General features: G+C 34.9%; 1 protein-coding gene across 3 annotated transcripts in view; it reads left to right on the forward strand.

The window, feature by feature from the left end:
• NAV3 (neuron navigator 3) overlaps positions 1 to 20665 on the forward strand; it is a 617699-nt gene that overhangs the window by 361185 nt on the left and 235849 nt on the right. For all 3 annotated transcript variants that reach the window (XM_047741951.1, XM_047741949.1, XM_047741950.1), the window contains exons 4-5: positions 834 to 906; positions 3365 to 3548. In XM_047741951.1, coding sequence (XP_047597907.1) covers positions 834 to 906; positions 3365 to 3548 — 257 coding nt within the window. The remainder of the gene's footprint in view (positions 1 to 833; positions 907 to 3364; positions 3549 to 20665) is intronic.

The following is a 20665-nucleotide window of genomic DNA, read 5'->3' on the forward strand; positions in this document are numbered from 1 at the left end:
CAAGTATTAACTTTAAATCTTCTATTTACTTTAGAATTTCAAGATTTATGGAATACCAGAACCCAGGGAGATGACTCATAAAGAACTAGAACTTTCTAGTTTCCTACATTCTTTTAAAGAAGTCTTAACTGTTTAACTTCACTGTATAACACCATATATCAATATTGAGATCAACCTGTGAACATCAATCATTTAGAGTTTTGGGGTTTTTGTGTCTACCTATCACTCTAAATGGTTACAAACTGGTAATCATATCAAAACCAACTGTTTAAAAGCCATGGCATCACAATCTTAAATTATAAAGATAATACCTAAATTTAATTAGAGGAATATACAACTGTCAAAGTACAAATACATTTTTTAAAGTAAAGACTTAGTTATAGTTTAAGGTGAAAATATGCTTTATTTGTTTCACATCAACCCTCTGGCATAATGACCAACTCTTACTGGTTGAATCCCAATTACCCACATCCTAACATTCTCCAACATGCATAAGCAAGTCTCCTCCTGTATGGATGCTTTCATTGAGACCTAGTTGTGAAGCACAAAATCCAGTTTTATGTTAAGTAGGTGAGTTGCTAATCTGTGAGAATGCCATTCTTCATCAGGCCTTTATGAATTGTTTGTGACTACCAACCCAGACAATGGAAGCTTTATATTCGTTCTACAATTATCCGAAATAATTCTAGTTAAACTCTGGTAAAGATCTCTAGTATGAAATGAATGTAAAGTATTCATTCTTTCCTTATCTTACTCTCTGGTTTCATTTTAGCTCATTTGTTTATTTAAAAATAACCCTCTAAGTTGCCTTTTCACTGCTTTTCATGTTACAGATTGAAAATGTTGATGTCTGCCTTAGTTTTCTAGCAGCCAGAGGAGTAAATGTTCAAGGTCTATCTGCTGAAGGTAAGAAAAGGCATAATTGTCGCAAATAACACCCAAGTTTATAAAAAAAAAAAATGATTTTGTATTACAAGAAATGTAAAGTGGGAGTACATAGCTTTTTAATGCATGAAGTCAAGTTTCCAAAGTAATAGAAACATAAATGCAATGATTATTAATGTATGCTTTAATTACTTATATATGTTCCATATTTTGCCAAAACTGTTATTTTCATGACTGTGTGGGAGAGGGGTAGATTAACAAAACATTTTTATGTTATTATCAGTGTATAGTATTTTTAGAGTCTTAAGTAGAGGGATGGATGGATACATAGGTAATGCTACATTATAGATAGACTAAATTCAGGAAAAATAGTATAATTAATCTGCAAATATCATTTTGTCAGTAACATATCAAATTGGTAGTCCTAGTTGAAATATTTGGTAAGTTTAAATAAGTCATCATGAGTTCTGAAATAATTAGCAATTAAAATATTTAATAGCTGTCATATGTAAAAGCTTTAAAGTCATTAAAGATTTAAAATTATTAAAATTAAAATACAGAAAACTGGAAAAAGAGGGAAATATTTTTTTTTAAATCTTTGTCTTTCACATATAGTTTGAGGAAAACATTTCAAGTACTATAACAAAATCTAGTTGCTAAGGCTATGAAATAGCAAGTCTTGAGATCCACAATAACTGCTATTTTATTAGAATATTAACTTATATGCTAAAATTCTGCTAGATACTAGTATATGCTGCAACAATTTAGATTGGTTAATGCTTCTACTTTAGTCCCTTATTCTGAATAGTCTTTCCCCCCGACACATACTAGAAATATTAGACAGGTCTAAGTTTTAAAAATTTTCTGTCATTGGAAAAAGAGGAATTATGTGGCTTCTGAAATACAATGAACATTTAGTAGAATTATTAGGTTTTCTCAATTTTTCTTCTATATTCATTTTTTTGTTTTAAATTTCCTTTGTCTTTTACACTTATATGATATGTTATATAATATTAAATTACACACTTGGGGGCCAAAACCCTTAGGTTCAAACCTAACTGATGGTTCTGTAACTTAGAATAAAAGTTGATAAAATTCCCCAGGAAAATATTTTACTTTTTCAGTGGTTAAAAGTAAGTTAAAAATGTTACCATTTGTTCGTATTATATCTCTGTCTTCTCATATGACATTATTTAGTAAAAGAAACCCATTGATTTTCATTTATCTTCTAAAAATATGTAAATGCTCAAAATAATTTTCTAAGTTAGTAAAATATGCATAGTAAGAAAATAAGAAATTTTAAAAACCTTTAAGATCATCTAGATTTACATGAGAACATTAATACTTCCTTACTATAGCTTCATATTGATCAGACTAACTCTTCTATATTATGGCAACTGCGAGAAGGTTTGGGGGGGCATCTCATTTTCACTTTAAATGAATAATCCTACTGCATATATTGTGTGACATTTATAAACCATCAGAAAGCAAGAAATCAGAATAATTTGTTAATACCCTAAACTACAAAAAGGAAACATAAAACCTTGGCTTCACAAGAGGATGTGTTTTATTCCCAATGTCATGTTTTATTTAGTATATAATTACAGTTTTCATAGCCTTAGTTCAAGCTTTACTTCCATTTCTCCAAAATTTTAAATTATGACTACAAGTAAAAGAAAATGAAGTTCAGATTGTAGCTTACTTTGGGTGTTTAACTTTTTATTCAGTGTAAAAAGAATTTAAGAGCTCCATGTACTAGAACTAGGATTTACATTCACGTTTATTCAGTTGTTATCTAAAGACATGAATAAGCTGATCTTTATTATTTATTAATATGTAATATGAGTCAAGAGAAAAATTGGACCATTAAAATACTTATTACATGTACTTTTGGGATATTACATGTATAGTCATACATATAAATGCATAAACATTTTAATAAATTGATTGTTAGGTGATTTAGGAGGACAACTATAAATCTAGTTGCCATCATAATGTGCACCCATACCATCATTACTTAAAATGTAGGACAACCAACATTTAAGTGGCCATCTTTCTCCACTTCTTAGCCATCACTGTGTTGGTAGCAGCTGAGACTTTGTGAGGGAGGCAGAATGCTGAATCACATGATTAGCACAAGACAGAAAGCCCATCCATTTCTGGGAAGAAGCAAACTCTAGAAAAATTGCAGTTGACGATCAGCAAAGAACCTTGCTCCTACACGTTTTGTTCTCTCTACCTTCCATCCCATCACTCTGTCCCTGAAGCTCCAGGCTCTTTGGAAATGTATCATGCTTCAGAAAATTCAGATTTGCTGGAATCTGTGACTTCGAGACTCGAGGTGCCTTTCTATCTCCTCAGATTTAGTCTTAAGAGAATGGCAACTGGAATTGCATTTGTGACAAATAAATAAATAAATAAAAAGGAAAACTGCTTTCATTTCATATGCTACTGTTTTTATATTTTCCCTTTGATGCAGAAATAAGAAATGGAAACTTAAAAGCCATTCTAGGGCTGTTTTTCAGTTTGTCTCGCTACAAGCAGCAACAACACCATCAGCAACAGTATTACCAGTCCCTGGTAGAGCTTCAGCAGCGGGTCAGCCACGCCTCCCCTCAGGCAGAAGCCAGTCAGGCCAAAACCCAGCAAGATATGCAGTCCAGGTAAGGAAGGGAAGCAGGGCGTGTGTGTAAAACTAACTTGTCTGGACGTAAACTGTTTTTTTTTTTGTTTGTTTGTTCATTTGTTTTTTTTAATGACTTACTATTTGTGAGATTGGAAAACATATTATGTAGCTGCATCCGTGTTATGATGTAATTTGACCAATGTCATAGACGTTAAGACCACTTTTTTCTTATGGTTGGATGAGCAACCTTTATTAATTTGAGGTGAGATATTTGTGTTTGTTTTCTAAAGATGATGGTGGTTTGTATCAAAGTGTGTGAAATGTCTTTCTTGTGAGTGACGTGGCACCGTTGTTTCCTTCTTCAGATTATCATTTAGAATGGGCTATTGAGTCCTACTCTCTTGTTGTGTTGTTATCTCTTAATTGAGGCTTGTGTTCAGTTCATTAAATCTGTTAAAAATTTTGGGTCTGTTAAACATACGGATTTGAGTGTTTGCGGGACATACTGTTTTTAATGTGTGATTGTGTGCACGTGTGTGTGTGTGTGTGTATTTTTAAACACACATGCATGTGTTCATCTGACTTGAGTCTGTTGGTGCATTGTAGACACAGCCTGGGGTGGGGTGCTGACAAGTCCTGGCAACTTCCTTCCCTCTTCGCTTAGCACTGTTTTCCAATTTGGGATTATATCAGTCAGGGATCAACCAGAGAAGCAGAACCAGGAAGGGATTAAGAGATTTACTGTGAAGAATTAGTTTACATGGTCTTTGGGACTAGCTGGGCAAGTCTGAAACCCTAAGGGCATCCCAGCAGGAAGGGCAGGCTGAAACTCTCTCAGCGGGAACCAGAACTTTCATATACAGGTAGAATTTCTTCAAGGAAGCCTCCATCCTGCCTTTAAGACCTTTCAAGCAGGGAATCAGACCTACCCAGATTATCTAGGATAAACTCCCTTACTTAAAGTCAGCTCCTATGGGCTTTAACTGCCTCCACAAAATACTTTCTCAGCGGCACCTAGATTACTGTTTGATTGAACAAGTGGACTAAGTAAGCCTAGCTAAATTGACACATCAAAAAAATGATCACAGAATGAAATGAAATTAACAAGTTTCCTGCATACTGCTCATTTGTTCCTCACCAATGACCGGGGTATTGGGTCATTAGCTCTATTGTGTAAATAGCTGATTGTTTTTCCTTCAGAGGGAGAGTGTCTAATATGCAAATATTCATCATCTTTAAGAGTATATATACATATCAAACAGATGTAAATATTTAACTTTTTCCATCTTAGAAGGCAAGCGTGAAACCTAGTAACTGCTCAGTGTACCCTGAGTTTATTTTTGGTATTTAGTATTGACTCACAAAGTTAGAGTAAAATTCGAAATTACATTCACATACCACCTCCCCTGCCCCCACTTACTGTCAAATATTCAACAGTTGAGATTTCCTCTTCTCTTTCATCTGCCAGCCAGCCCTTTCTTCATATTAAGCAATACTTCTTTTCTCTGTATGACCAAGTAAACTCTATTCATTTGGGCAGATTTGACTCACTAATGAATTATGAAGTCAATAAAGAAAAATTGTAACTTTATCAAAAAACAGAGAATATACTGCATGGTTCAGGGAGTGATAAAAGATGTTTCTCATTAGTCAGTAATGCAGATATGCTTTTCTTCTTAAAGCTTGTCCTGGCTTTTTGTGATGTAAGTGAAATTGTACAAAAGTCAAAGTGAAAACAAAATTCTCTACAGGGGAAGTTCTTTGGATTTCTTTAAGAATGGGGGGGAAGGAAATATCTTTTTTTATTATTTATTATTATTTGGGGGAGATGGTTGGTAGAAAGAGATCCAGATTTTGAAAACTGCCAGAAATAATATTTTCTAGAGTTTGGTTTAAGTTATTTGAATGGACAAGAAGCAAAAATAGTAGCTGATAAAACAGGGAGTTAAGTGGTATTATACTAAACATGTTAACTCTGGAAGTGATACGCAGTATCATTTGTCTTTGCTTTACCTCAATCTATTTCTGTATCTGCCATGTGGAATTTCTTGCCTAGAATTTCTCAGTGGTTATGACCCTTCTGGGGAGATTGTTTTTCTCATTCTTGCTGGATATGCAGGGCTGTTATGGAACAATATTTTATTTAAAAATATAAAGCCCTATATATAGTAAGCATGTAATTTTATACCATTTTGGAGAGAGCAATTTTATTCTTTCCATTGGAAGATTTTGAGAAGTATTCTTTTCATCAGTGTCCTTTAAAACTGAGGTAGACTCTTAAAGAATTTGCCTTGTGATAAATTTAATTACTTTTAATTACTTGGTAGACTGATAATGAGTTGATAATGTGGAGTACGTGCTATACTAAATATAATAGTTATGACCCTGATGTACAGGAGTTACATGTCTTCATCTTAATAGAATTTATTATCTGTTTTGCAGAATATTATATTTCAAACATTAATACTTATTTCCATTTACATAGATTTGGTACAGAGAAACAGCCTATGAATTAGAATTTATGTGGACTTACCTACAACAATATATGTTAAGTATTTTTCAAAAGCCATAGTATATACATAAGAAAGGATGTTTACTTTATGTCTACATAGTAAAACAAAGATAATTAATGCAGAGAAAAAAAAACCCAGTGACACATTTATCTTCATTTGCTTCAGATGTGAGTCGTAAGTCATGATTTATGAAGACTTTCTGTTAATTCTAAAGCTCTTCCGAAGTAAATAGCTTAAATGACTGGTTGCTTTATTATTCTAGATATTTTGCCAGAAAATATTCTTATATTTCTTCTCTGTCAACTCATAAAAAATTTTAAGGGCACATGATTTCAGCTCAATGAGAGTTTTGTTTTGTTCTTTTTATTTAAAATAAGTTGATGTAACTACATATATTCCCACAATATTTATTTTATACATTAAGAATTTCTATTTTGCAAATAATTCCAAATGTTTTCAGTCATTTGAAACTTCTTTCATTCAAACAAACACTTAGACCTAAACATTAACAAGTACACAAGAGAGAAAATAAAACATGGACCAGGAGGACCAGAGTATGCCTAACAAACTTTCCTTTACTGGTTTCTCAGCTCTTTCTCCACTCTTGTGCATATATATTTGTGGATATGTAGGTACATATACATGAGGACATACCCACGCGAGTGTGTGTGTACACATGTGCAAGTGTGTGTGTGTCCTGTTCCAGTGGCAACTAGAGCTCTAGTTACTCAAAGTTTCCCTCTAGAATCAAACTGCCGGCACCTGGATCTGAATTTCAACACTTCCTCATTGTGGGGCCTCAGGTAACTTGCCTGACCTCTCAGTGCATCAGTGTTCTCATTTGTTAAAAGAATTAAAAATGGCATCCATCTTATGAGGTTGTTTTTGGGTTCCCTGAGTCACTACAATATAAAACATTTTGAACATACTAGGCACACATCACTCCCTGCTCAAAGCCTTGCAATGGTCTCAAATAGCCCAGGCTTGCTCCCACCTTCAGAGACATGCTTTTGCTGATTCCTTTGCCTGGAATACTCTGTCTGCTAGCTGCTTGGTTAAATCTCTCACCTGCTTCAAGGCAATGGCCCACATGTTATCTTGTCACTGATGCTTACCTTGACTAAGACCCTTTTACTACTACAAGCTGCCCATGTTCACTCCCCATTGTACTTTGCCATACTTTTTATTTTTTCTTACCTTTAATCAACCATTAATCTCAATGTACTTATTTATTATATTCATCATTTATTATTGCCGTTTCCCTGTAAAAGGTAGGCACTATTAATACAGGCACTAATAATACATATATTTTTTTATATTTTAGTCACTGGTATAGCCCAAGGGATAAACACAGAGCCTTACACACAATTTTCAACAATTATTTCTGCAACAAGATAATGTAAGAATTAACAAATTTTTGTTATGGCTGCTTCCAATTTTAAGTAAGAACATCAGTATTTAAAATTATAAGTGATTCATAGTGAAAATTGTGTGTATTTATAAAATTTATAGAATAAAAATAATTAAATTTGTTCTTGATTTTGGGGGTGGTCATGATATTGAACTACAATTAGTTTCAAAATGGTATACAGTGGAGATTGTTATTATTGTTGTTGCTGGAATTATCCACTTATATTATCCATATTAAAATAAAGCTGGGACTCAGGGAGGGAAGGAGTGAAGGAGGCAAGGAGGAAGAAAAGAAAGAGAAACAGAGAAAGAAAAAGAAGAAAAGGACGGAAGGAAAGAAAAAGGAAGGGAAGAAGGAAAGAAGGGAGGGAGGAAGAAAGAAAGAAACTTTAAAAAAATAATAGATTAAAGGTCCTTTCTTCAATCAACGGGGAAGATGTGAAAATGTTTTAATATAAAGTGATAAAAATTAAGAGTTGAAATCATAGTTATTTTCTCCAAGTATTAACTAAGAGATGGGGAAGTATTTTTTTTTTATTTTTTTTTTATTCATTTATTTGACAGAGAGAGAGATCACAAACAGGCAGAGAGGCAGGCAGAGAGAGAGGGAGAAGCAGACTCTCCACTGAGCAGAGAGCCCATGCGGGGCTTGATCCCAGGACCCTGAGACCACGACCTGAGCTAAAGGCAGAGGCTCTAACCCACTGAGCCACCCAGGCGCCCCAATTTCTTATTCTAGAAAGCAAAGTAGAAATAAACACTATATTTTCCAACTCAAAATTCATTTGATCAGTAAATATGGTTTGAGCATCAGGATATTTCTGCTAATCATACTTTTCCCTGTGTTGAGTTTTGACAATGAAAGTTCTATTTGACATGAAAGGTAACAGGAAGTTTAATTTCACCAAAATCATTCACAATGCCTGGCACATGAGACCAGCCAACAATGAGCAGAATGCATGTCCTGAATGGATAATTTTCTTGAGACTATCTGGTAAATAATTATAGTGAAAGAAAATTATATACTGAAAATTCATTTTTCTTATGTACTGTTCAGTTATATATGAGTTATTAGCATGATGGCATTTGTAAAAGATGATGATTTTTATTTGCTAAAAGCTTTACAAAAAAGTAGTTTTTCCTTTAAAATGTGAACCTTTCCCCAAAAAAATTAAAAAATAAAATAAAATAAAATGTGAACCTTTTAGCTTAATTGTTGTTCAGACTATTAAATAGTTTTCCTTCCTGTTATTAAATAGTGAATTTTACGAACTCACAAATAGTGATTATTGAATTGTGTGAACAAACATGTTTATGTTTTATAAAAAGAAAGCATGTAAAAAGAAAAGAAATTGATTATAAAGGTAGAGACAGGTATGAAATTGTGTAGATCATAGAAACATGAAAGGCAGTAATGTTGAAAAGTCTATTATAACTGCTATTTTCAGAATTTGGGAGATTATGATTTCCACATTTGCCCTTCTGCTTTTTATTTGTAGGAGAAAATCAAATATGCGCCCACTTGCAGTTTAGATGAACTTTCTCAATAAGGACTCGCAAGTCAAAGAGCAAAATCTATGGACACATGTTCTTTGAGTGACTTGTCTATTTCCTCTGCAGTCCCTTTCCAAGGTTCCCATGACCCCTGCCACACACATTGCTCTTAGAACCCTCCTCCCATTAAGGACATTTGCCTTTCTCTTTTCCAGGAAACATCATTTCCTTCTGGGGGATTCACTCAGAAACTGGGACGGTTTACAGCTTTTCAGCCTGGGGTTATAAATCTTGCAAAGTATATGAGGAAGTTTAATTTAAGATGACAGGAAGGCTCTGGTAATTTAAGCCCTCATGAACCTGGCTTCAATTAGTTTCTTAACTCAGCTCTGTGTTGTGGCCTATAGTGTGCTCTTCAAAAAAGTCAGTGAATCAATTAAACTTTAAACAAAACAAAACACAAAGGACATTTATGAATTTTTTTTAAGGCAAGATTTTTTTTCTTTCCTAGAGAAAAAGAACTGAGGGGAAGGAAATTACTCTTCAATTGCTTGATTTAGGAAACCAAGAGGGCATAATCTTAAAAGAGCATATATACACAACATACATGCTTTTCTTATGTTCTGTGCTTTTATTTCACCATTTTAAAAGCTTGACAACTACTTATACTTCTGTTGTGATAGACGAAGCAAGATCTATATAATTTTAGTTATTTTAGAGTCAGACAAACATGGGTTTAAATTCCGCCTGCCAATCCCCAATGGTGTGGCATTGGGCAAATGATTTTAACCTGTTCAAATACCAGTGTTCTTACCTCTGCAGTCAGAATGGAGATAACTTCCTCAAGAGGGCATTGAGAAGGCCTCACAGAGTAATTCATGTATAAAGTGCCCCCATAGCATAACACTTAGCACGTAATAGACACTCAACCCAGCTACTTTTACCTTACCTTCTACCCCCTTTAAGATCACGTCACATATATAATGAAATATTCTGACTCATGTTGGAAACCTCAAGTCAGCCTCATCCTTGGTCCCTACTTTCTCACTTTCTCTGATCAGTTCTGTCCATTCCACTTCTAACTTTTATTAAATATATAAAAGTAATGCAAAGTAATAATATCCTCAATATTAAAAATAACAGCCTAATACTCAGACGTTTTCATGCCAGTCTAGGTACACAGAGGTAAGCCCTTCAATTATTTTAGGTATTTACTTTAGTAGTCTTTCCCATGTTGCCAAATAAAATACTTCTGCCTCTAAGTTTTATTCATTAATTTGATCATTATCTTTTGATTCACATACTCCCCATCTCTCCCATCTCCCATTAATGTGTTCAACAAATAAATATTTATTAAGCACTTAGTATGTTCCAGGCACTCTTCCAGGCACTAAAGATAGAGCAGAGGACAAAAGAGATTAAGGAATTCTTGCCCTTGTGAAGCTTACATCCTATTGATGGGAGACAATAAAATATTAAAATATGTACCACTAACTGCACCACTGATGCTGGAGAAAAATAAACCAGGAAAAAAGGAAACATGATGTGTAGAAGCTACATTCATGCAAATTTAATTTGGGTTCTGGGAAAATCTTCACTCTGATGATCTTGAGGAGAGGAGGTGAGAGAACTAGTTAGTGGTTGTGGTTATGTTGTGGGAGAGATTTTCAGGCTGATAGAAGACAAGAGCTGAGACCTTGAGTTTGGAGTCTGTCTGGTTTATTTTAAGAAAAGGAAATACCACAGTTGGGATGGATCAGAAGGAAGGAGGCAGGAGAAGAGTAGGATTAATTCTGAGCAAGAGCAGGGAGAACTAATATACCCTGTTGCCATTAGAAGGACATTGGATTTTACTCCAGGAGGGATGGAAAGTTACCATATACCGTGAGGAGGAACATAAACAGGTATAAAAAAATCAAAGGGTCAGTCTGGCTGCTCTGCTGGGAATAGATTATAGTGAGGAAGAGGTGAAAACAAGGGGTTGTGGAGAAAAGCTTGGAGTACCATATTGGAAGCCGAGAGAGGAAGGTCAGTTCGAAATATATTTTGAAGACATTATCTGTAGAATTAGACCAGACTTGCAGTGGGATTGGTAAACAGAGAGGAGACTCTTCATTGGAAAGATGATGTTTCCATTTACTGAAAAGGGAAAGAATGTGGGAAGAGGAGGCTTGGTATGGAGAAGGTCAAATATTTACTTATAAACATGCCAATTTTATGGCGTCTGCTAGGTATATCCAAGTGGAAAGACTAAGAAGGCAATTGGAATTGCAAGACTAGAGTTTAAGGGACAGATGAAGGCTATAGACAAAAATTCTGGAGATACAAGGATATAGAAATAATAGAAACTATGAGACTAGAGGTGATGAAGTCACCAAAAATATGTGTATAGATGGGGAGAAGAAGACGAGGATTAGGGTCAGAAGCTCACTTGTGTTGAGACAATGGGTGATAGCAAGGACCTAGTCCTAGAGGAAACTTAAAAAGTGAGGTGGTCAGTAGTGTATGGATGGGTCTTTCTAGGAGTGCTACCACATAGTTAAATTTCACTCTTTTTAGTTCTTTTATTGGTTAACTTTATAACTTTATGTAATGAAATAACATCTTTGTTCTTTCTCAGTCAACTGTAGAATATCTCTTGCCATTCTGTGTTATAAAATACAGCTATTGGCATTTCTTATTCTCCCCTCATCCACTAACAATTTCCAATCTCGTCATCTGCACTTTCTTAAAATTAAGGTTCTTGTGATTTACACTCTACTTTACAGATTGATTCTAAAAGCTTTCAAACCAATGGAGTGTTTACCTAATGACTATTAGCAATATGTTCTGTAGAATCAGGATGTATATTTCCTGTTCAAAGACTTTCTTGAATGTCTATTGAACGTTGGTATTTGTTTGAATGCAATCATAAACTGATCAATAACTTAAAGAATTGACCAGAGTTCATTTGACGATGCTTTAGAGGGATCAGTCAAGGTATATTGAGGGACCCATTTTTGCCAGCATCATTTTTCTGGGATTATTCAGTTATTGTAGTTAACATTGCTTCCTGTTTATTTGGATGATTAACTAATTTGTTTCCTTATATCTGGCCATGGGGCGGTCATTGATAGTGTTTGACATAGATATTTGATTAATCTCCTTTTTATAATCCCTTCATTTTCTCTTCAATATCCTAGTCTAGCTTCCCTCCTATTTTTCTAGACTAAAACCTTCCTCCATGTGTACACCAGGATGAAACTACTCTCCTATGTATTCTCCATTAATTCTATTCCATTTATTTTCAGTTCTTCAAAGTCTGTTGAAGTCTCTTGTCTATTGATGTCACTTGTTCTCAATCCTGTCATTCTTGATGTTGGAAACTTAAACTTTAATTATTCCCCTTTTAGCATATTAATAGCATCATATTAGGAAAAAGAGAATAATGTAAATTTGAGTCTCAGAAGACATGGACAAAATCAATTTTGGTTCTGTTAATTTCCTTTTCTTCTTTAAAAAAATAAAAGTCAATTAACTGAACCTAATTTCTTCGGGTAGAAAATAAAAATATCACAATTATACTCTAACTTTTTAATGGAATTGGGAGAATATAATATACATTTTAAAGTATTAGACTGCTATTGATTTACAAGTTAAGACTTGTGTTTTTTGACATAAATGTCTACGTAAAACGATGGTTATTGATGGTTATTGATGAAATCAGTATTTCATCATTTGCTCTTAAAACAACCAAAATGTGATTCGTGTATCATCACAATGACTCAGGATAACTAATACATTTTATGAACATTGTCTCCCAAGCACTCGACATTGGGCTCTATTTGGTTTTTAGTATTTCTGGTACACTTTCTTCTCAAATAGAGCACTGACAACGTAGACTTGGTTATTATAACTTCAATCTTGTACCATATGAAATTACTTTATATTAATCTGTTTTCCAATAGAGACTGTATTCTGCTTACTGACTTAACAATAGAAAATGCAAGTCTCACAATAACCATAATAATCATGTCAGTATGACCATTGAACTATTTTCTTGCAGTCAGAGCTACGTAGGAAACCAAATAATAATTGGAATGACAGGACGAGCACATAATTGGATTTCGGGGACTTGTAACATTTCTGTAGCTGAGACAGTCTTGCCCATGAGACTTTAACTATTGGTCTAAGATCCCCCTCCTTCATAAAGCGCACTGTCAACATTTGCCTCTTAGCATCCATTTCCTGCGCTGCCACTTCTGACTATGCCCCCAGTCTCTCCCTTTCTGATTGACCTCTCAGTCTGAAAAGATGTGTAAACAGAATTAACCTTCCCTCCCTGGCAGACTCTAGACCAAAGCTCAGCATCAGAAATGTTTTGAAACCCCGGCCATTCCTTATTAACATGAAACTGAATGCAGTGATGATTGCATTTGCTTTGCCATAAATTGAGAATATTCCAGTTATAAAGACTCTATAAAGTAGACTCTTTCATAGATCTTCAAACACTGCATAGACATGCATTTATATAATTATTTTGTAAGTATAATAATTAAAGGCCATTTTCAGGAACATGTGTACCAAGAAATAGTCACTAACATATTTTGTGTTTAGTACACTTTTTGTCTTTTGAAAGTACTAAATAATTCAGCGTTTTCACCAACCAGGATAGTCTTTACCAAAGCTTGTTCAAATTTTTAGCTTAACAAAAAAATTTTGTCTACTAGTATTCAGGGTCCAGATGTGGTATTGATTGATTGATTGATTGATTGCATTAAAATAATCTTTTGTAATGGAGCACTCAATTCATTGTGATGCAATTTTACTCTACACTGAAAATTTTAAATTGCAAAGATCCATGGAGCAGGGTAATGCTTTGAGCTATTTGTAAGTAAAAGCATTGTTGGAAAATTTCATTTATGGTAAGACTGTGAAAGAAATATGAGCCTGGTTTCCTGAGTTGCCCTTTATCTGGAAATTCTGCATTCCTAAAAGAGCATGAGACTTTGATGCGGTAATATCTTACATAGGCATCTCCCTCTTTAGTTACTGGTTTGAGATCCCACGAAAACAGACCATGCAGGTGGCCTTATTAACTGTCAGTTGAAATTTAAGATAACACAGAGGTTATAATGTATTTACATACCATATTTCACTAATGGGATAAGTTATCACAGTAACCTGTCTCACATATAATCAGGATGATATTTCAACCACCCAGCTACTAAAAGAAACACATGTGGATAAAAGCTAAATTTCTGACTCATTTATGGATTAGGCAATAACTGTTTTCAGTGAAGTCTCAGCAAAATTTAAGTATAGGGACCGTATTTTTATCACGTACTCTAATATGCATGTAGCTGTTGCAAAACATCTTAAATATTTTTGAAGGAGCATATTTAGTGTTGAGGTGTAAAAGATATTTTTGCACCAGTGGTTGAACGCCTCCCTCTTTCTTAGAGCTATTAGCACATCAGTTTCCATTTTATAACACTGCACAAGGATCCCGCAAAAGGGAAAGTCTTTACAATAAAGGAAGAATTTGATTCAGAGAATTCTTTGGATCTTAATTCTGAATGTATGGTTTCCTATCTACCCTTAGCAATTATAAGATGTATAAGGGAATATATTTTAATCTATCTCAGTCTTAAAATGTTAGTGGGTGTGCTTTCCTATTTTCAAAACTTGTTACTTTGTTGTATTTGTTATTTTGTCTAAACATCTTTCAAGACTTTCTTCCCATATACTTAATTATAGTATGTGTTGGGTAACCTCGTCCTAATTTTCTCTCAAGCTATTTTCAGTATATTTGGGAGGAGAGAATTTCTACCTTTTTAACATGGTACCAATAGAACCATAATTGAAAGGTATAAATTGTCTACTAAAACCATAGCCAAGAAATTTTTTTACCTCCTATTTTATGATTTCTTTGTATTCTTCCTTGTCCTTAAGAATAGTGCTATTAAAAGGACAAATGTGATGTTATGATTAAGCGTGTTTTTCTCTTTCTTTGGATATCAAAAGCACTAAATGTCTGACTGTAGAGGGACTCTGTGTAGGGACTTCTACTCATAGTATGTTTGTGTGGCTCTAAGACTTAACGGCAAATAGATAAGAGTGGAGTAAAGGGTGTCCTAAATAATTTTTTATACAATTTCTTAATATAGATGAGGAGTTAAAAGAACCTACATAGACAAAAAATTGCCTTTAGATTCTACCTTGTTCTGATAAACATAGTTTATTCAATTATGCTTGTATTAAGTACATACACTTTAAGAATAACTGTTTTGTGTCTGATTTTTATGTTTTGATGAGTTAGTCACTATACAGTCAGCGAATACCATTTGGAAGTGAAATGAAATATTTTAATGAAAGATGATATTGTTCCTAATGATTCTGCATATATTGCCTTAGAGGCCAGTGTTCTTTTTCATCAGTGATTTGAAAGTTCAGCTATGACCTTTCAAAAAATAAAGATCCAGGGGCGCCTGGGTGGCTCAGTGGGTTAAGCCGCTGCCTTCGGCTCAGGTCATGATCTCAGAGTCCTGGGATCGAGCCCCGCATCGGGCTCTCTGCTCCGCGGGGAGCCTGCTTCCTCCTCTCTCTCTGCCTGCCTCTCTGCCTGCTTGTGATCTCTCTGTCAAGTAAATAAATAAAATCTTTAGGAAAAAAAAAATAAATAAATAAAGATCCAGCCCTCACTGCGTGCCAAAAGTTATGCTAGATGTTTGGTCCAGATATGGTGATGTTTTTACCACTCAAATTGCTGACAGTGTAGTAGAAGACCTAGATGTTTAAACAGGTAGTTCAATCAGGTATGCTACCTAATCCAACAGAGTTGCTTAGTGACAGCAGTTAGAGGAAAGAGCCTAGATGAGGGCACTCATGAATTAAATGCCATTTACATTCAGGAAACTCCCAAATATTTGGACAAGGAAAAAGTGTAAATAGAAGTGTGTTCTGGGTATCCATTGTTGTTTGAAAAGAAATACCCCAAATATAGTTGTGCAAAACAATAACCATTTGATTATAGTCATGGATTTTGGGAGCCTTGGAATCAGACAGGGCCCAGTGGAGATGGCTTGTCTCTGCTCACAGTGTTTGGGACTTCCACAGGGAAGGGTGGAGTGGCTGAGGTGTCACAGATTCCTGGGAGGCGGAATAGGTGTGGCTAGAGAATCCACTGCCAGGGTGACTTTTCACTCCATGTGTCTGGCAGCTTAGCCGGAATGGCAACCACACAAAGCTTCTCCAACGTGGCAGTCACAAGAACGTGGTGCTTCTTACATGGTGACCTATTGGTTGATGGAGTGACAAGCCCACCCAGATTCAAGCAGAGGGTCAGTGGAATGAAGATTTTACCTCTTAATGAAAGGAATGCCAAAGAGTTTATGATAGCTCTGTGTTTAAATTGCCACAGGGTATGATGACAGGTAAGACTAGAGATGTGGGCGAAGGTCAGTAAATAGAGGCTTTGGTTGTTATGTCTAAGAGATGGGACTTATTTCCTGAACGTACAGGACGATTGTTTTGGAGATTTTTTTAGCAGAGGAAAGATGATGCCGTTTATAATTTAGGAGTATAACCTTGGTGACAGGATGGAGGAAAGATGTGCTTTGGGGAGAGGAGTGGGAAGGGTACTGCAACTAAAATGGTAGGAAAGTGAACAGAGTAATGTTAATAGGCACGAGTTTCTGACTAGGAAAATGGACTTGGAGACTGTTTGGAAGTAAGGGTGAAACATTTATTTTGTTTTTATTTTTTATTTATTTATTTTTTTACTCGTTGGATAGTGATACTTTTCAGTAAGGAGAAAAATGATGCAATAGTGGAAACAGATGAAAAGAAGGAGGTGGAGAGAAAAAAAGAATTCACCTTTGGGTTTCATGAATTTGATAATTTAATGGGAATTCTAGATAGTAGTGTCTAGTGTCTCTGGAGCCCAGAAGAGAGGTGAGGCCAGAGATATAGACATGGGAAAGTTGTTTAACCCTGTTTTTTTTTGTTGTTTGTTTTGTTTTATTTTGTTTTTGTTTTAATTGAAACAATAGAAGTGGAAGAGATTACTTAGGGGAAAAAGTGTAAAGCTGGGCAAAAAAGGGAGGTCTCAGAGCAAAATTGTAGCAACCGAACTTACTGGTAAAGTGAACAAACAAGAGAATGTTCTTTTCATTTGTTTTACAATATATTCGGACTTATGGTAGCTAGTTCAATATCTTCTTCAAGGCAAATTGTTTTTGTTGTTTTGAGTATGTCTCATTTTTTGAGACATTTTATCCTTGTCTTTCAAATTAGATGTAAAATCTAGAGTACGAATCTAAAACAAAACACTGGTTGAAATAGTAAAATAAATATACTACATTTTATAAGCATATCAAACTGTATTTTCATCTAAGCGGTATATTATACAACAGAAACATTCAATAAAATCTGTATTTGAGGCACTTTTTGAATTATGTACATTGCTGAGAATTACAGGTTCTGAAATTCTCATCCCACGCAAGCTGCTTTGGGAATAGTGTTTCATGGATGTCTTACTGGGACCTGTAGAGATTCATACTGTTGAGTTCAGGAAATGAGAAGAGCGTGTAGTATCCAGGGACATTGGAGGGTGAAGGAGACTTCATTAACTTTGCTTTCAATAAATCATGGTCCCAAGGTAATTATAAATCTAGAGACTGAGAACCAGAGTTAAAGCTCAACTACTGTACTGAGAGGTCCATGCTTGTGGGATTTGGAGTAACCTAAAACAGAGTAACCTCAGAAGTGATAGGTGAGAACCAAAGATGTGTTGGGAAGACCAAGCACAAGAGAGCAGAGGAATTATAGGGATTGAGAAACGTAGGAAGTTATGTTGTATGAATTCATCAGAATATTTATAGAGCTTCCTGTGGGGGCTAGTTCATTCAGGGACTCTCAAATGTACATCTGAATCCCTCTGAATTTTCCTTTTAACTGTTATAACACTTATGTAAGCCAGACACTTTTCTAAGTGATTTACAGCTTAAACCCCATAAAAACCTTGAGGTAAACTGAGGGTTGCAGGGGGTAGGGGGGAGAGGGGTAGGGAGAGGGTGGTTGTGTTAGGGACATTGGGGCAGGTATGTGCTACGGTGGGTGCCGTGAAGTGTAAAAGCCTGATGATTCACAGACCTGTACCCCTGGGGCAAATAATACATTATATGTTAATAAAAAAAAGATGAAAAACAACAACAACAAAACCTTGAGGTAGGTAAAGTTACCATCCTTATTTAACAGATGAGGAAACAGGGACAGAGAACAACAAAAGCGAAGCTGGTATTCAGGTAGAGCAAGCAGCCCAACTCTAAAGTCTGTGCTACAAACCAATGTATTAGATTTTTACTACTGACATTTTAGTTTAATAATTCATGGAAGAGAAAGATTTTATTGTACCATTTGTACACACCTGCCTAATATTTTTATATTGCTCCTTTCAAGGTTGCAGTAAATTCAATTTCCATTAAATACCAAATTACACTTTTTTTTTTTTAAAGATTTTATTTATTTATTTGACAGACAGAGATCACAAGTAGACAGAGAGGCAGGCAGAGAGAGAGAGAGGAGGAAGCAGGCTCCCTGCTGAGCAGAGAGCCCGATGCGGGACTCCATCCCAGGACCCTGAGATCATGACCTGAGCCGAAGGCAGCGGCTTAACCCACTGAGCCACCCAGGCGCCCCCAAATTACACTTTTAAGAAAGGAGTTTGAATCAGTATACATGGTTTTAAGGGTTATACTTTCCACAGCGAAACAAGCCTGGCATGTATAAATCTAATTTTCCAAATGGAGTTTTTCTAGCATAATGCCAGTACATATAGGCAGTCAATAAAAGTCTTTCATGATGAATTAATTTCCTGACTACATCAATAAATATGTGCTTATTAGAATAAATAGAACACAAAACTGAATCAAATTTCACAGTATCTTACCAGTCTGCCACTTTGAAAACCTTAAGGATGTGAAGTCAATTTCTCATTTATTTATTCATTCAGCATCCAAAAGTGTTTATGTACTTTATAAGAGAACCATTGCAACAAGATCATAAAATGATCTTTACCTTAGCTGCGCTGTAAAGGTGGGTTTACTCACCACAGAATATCCAGCTTCCAAGTATATCCTGTTACTTTATTCACTCTGTGACTGTAACATAATCTAGAAGTTGAGTCTTGATTTTTTTTCTCATCAGAAACTATACCAAGGATGTTCAGTCTGCTTTTCCTACTCTGCCTCTAGGTAACCATCCTGTGCCACTCAAGCCAGAGGCCCAGGAACCATCCTAACTTCTTCCCTCTGCTTCAGTTCCTACAGCTACCATTATAACTCCTCTCATTAATCATTTACTTCTATATTCTCTACTTCCATCTTCTTTCAGACCCTCACCAAATGGTGCCTGAATTATAGCAGCAATTTCCCATTTGGTCTCCTAAATGGGAAATTTGGTCTTACTAAATGTCCCTACCTCCTTCCTTCCCCAGTTCCTCCTTCAGTCTCTCTCTCTTCAGTCTGAGAATTTATCATTTATTCTGCAGTCAAAAACTTTTGGTATTCCCTACTGCATCAGGACAAAAGTCCAATTGCCTAGCAAGTTGTTGTGGCTCTCCAGGTTCTTACCTGGGCAAACAATAGGTGTTAAAAGGATATTTGTTGAATGAATAAATAAGAAAAAATGTTTTTAATTATCATAATAATTAAACACAAATTGAGACAATTCAAATACCCACTGTTTCAACTGAGAATTTTTCAGAAGAAACTTGGTAGTACCTAATGAAAATAAGGAATGATAGATTGTGTGAAGCTGAGATATTATGTTTTGTTGATTTTTAATGATTCATGTGTGCGTTATGTCTGGGTCCAGTTTGATTTTTGAGGATAAAAACTAAGGAATAAGATTATATAATTTTACTTCTACATGGAAGTTCACTGCTAGAATAACTATAATATAAGTAGAATCTTTTAAAAAAAATCCTGTACTGAGCCACTCAAATCTTAATATTTTGATGAGACAATAAAGAAGAAATTCAAGTAAGTTTTTATTCTCATTCTAATTCTTTTGATTAATGAGGATTGCTTGAATCCTGGCCATGGATTTTGAAGCTACCACAGGGCTTATGAGGAAAGAATTCTGTGATTGATTGATTAATCATCTGTGCAATGGACATGGGAGCCGTGGGCTATAATTATTGTGTCAGTTTCCTTGCCCCGATTAAATGTTGCTTAAAAATTCAAAAGAGAGTGTTTACTTGGAAGATTTTTGAGGAGAATTGCTTAAATACTGTGAAAGTATCTTACTCTTTCAAATTGTCTTATTGTGTATTCTTGATTTCTTTATAAAATGACCTATTGAATGAAATTATTAACATTGTCTGAATGCTAAAGAGTATCTTTTGAAGTAGATTTATTTGATATTAGAAGAGTTGCTATTTTATAACAGTATTGAAATAATAATAATAATAATAATGACTTATTATATCTTGGAGATATACATAAATCCACAGGGCAATGAATTAATAGAAAAAGAAGCATTAAAATACTGCAATTTGTTATCAATTTGCAATAAAAAAGATAGTATGACAGAACATAGCAAAGATTGTATAGAATCTAACGGACCAAAGTTCAAATTCTAGTACTGTTATTTTTAAGATGTATAATGTATACAGATAAGTTAATATATAACATCTTTAGCTTCATATTTCCAGTCAGGAACAGATGTCACCTTTGCAGCACTATTATAAGGA

Source organism: Lutra lutra, chromosome 8, assembly GCF_902655055.1.
Source record: "Lutra lutra chromosome 8, mLutLut1.2, whole genome shotgun sequence".
Taxonomy (NCBI): domain Eukaryota; kingdom Metazoa; phylum Chordata; class Mammalia; order Carnivora; family Mustelidae; genus Lutra; species Lutra lutra.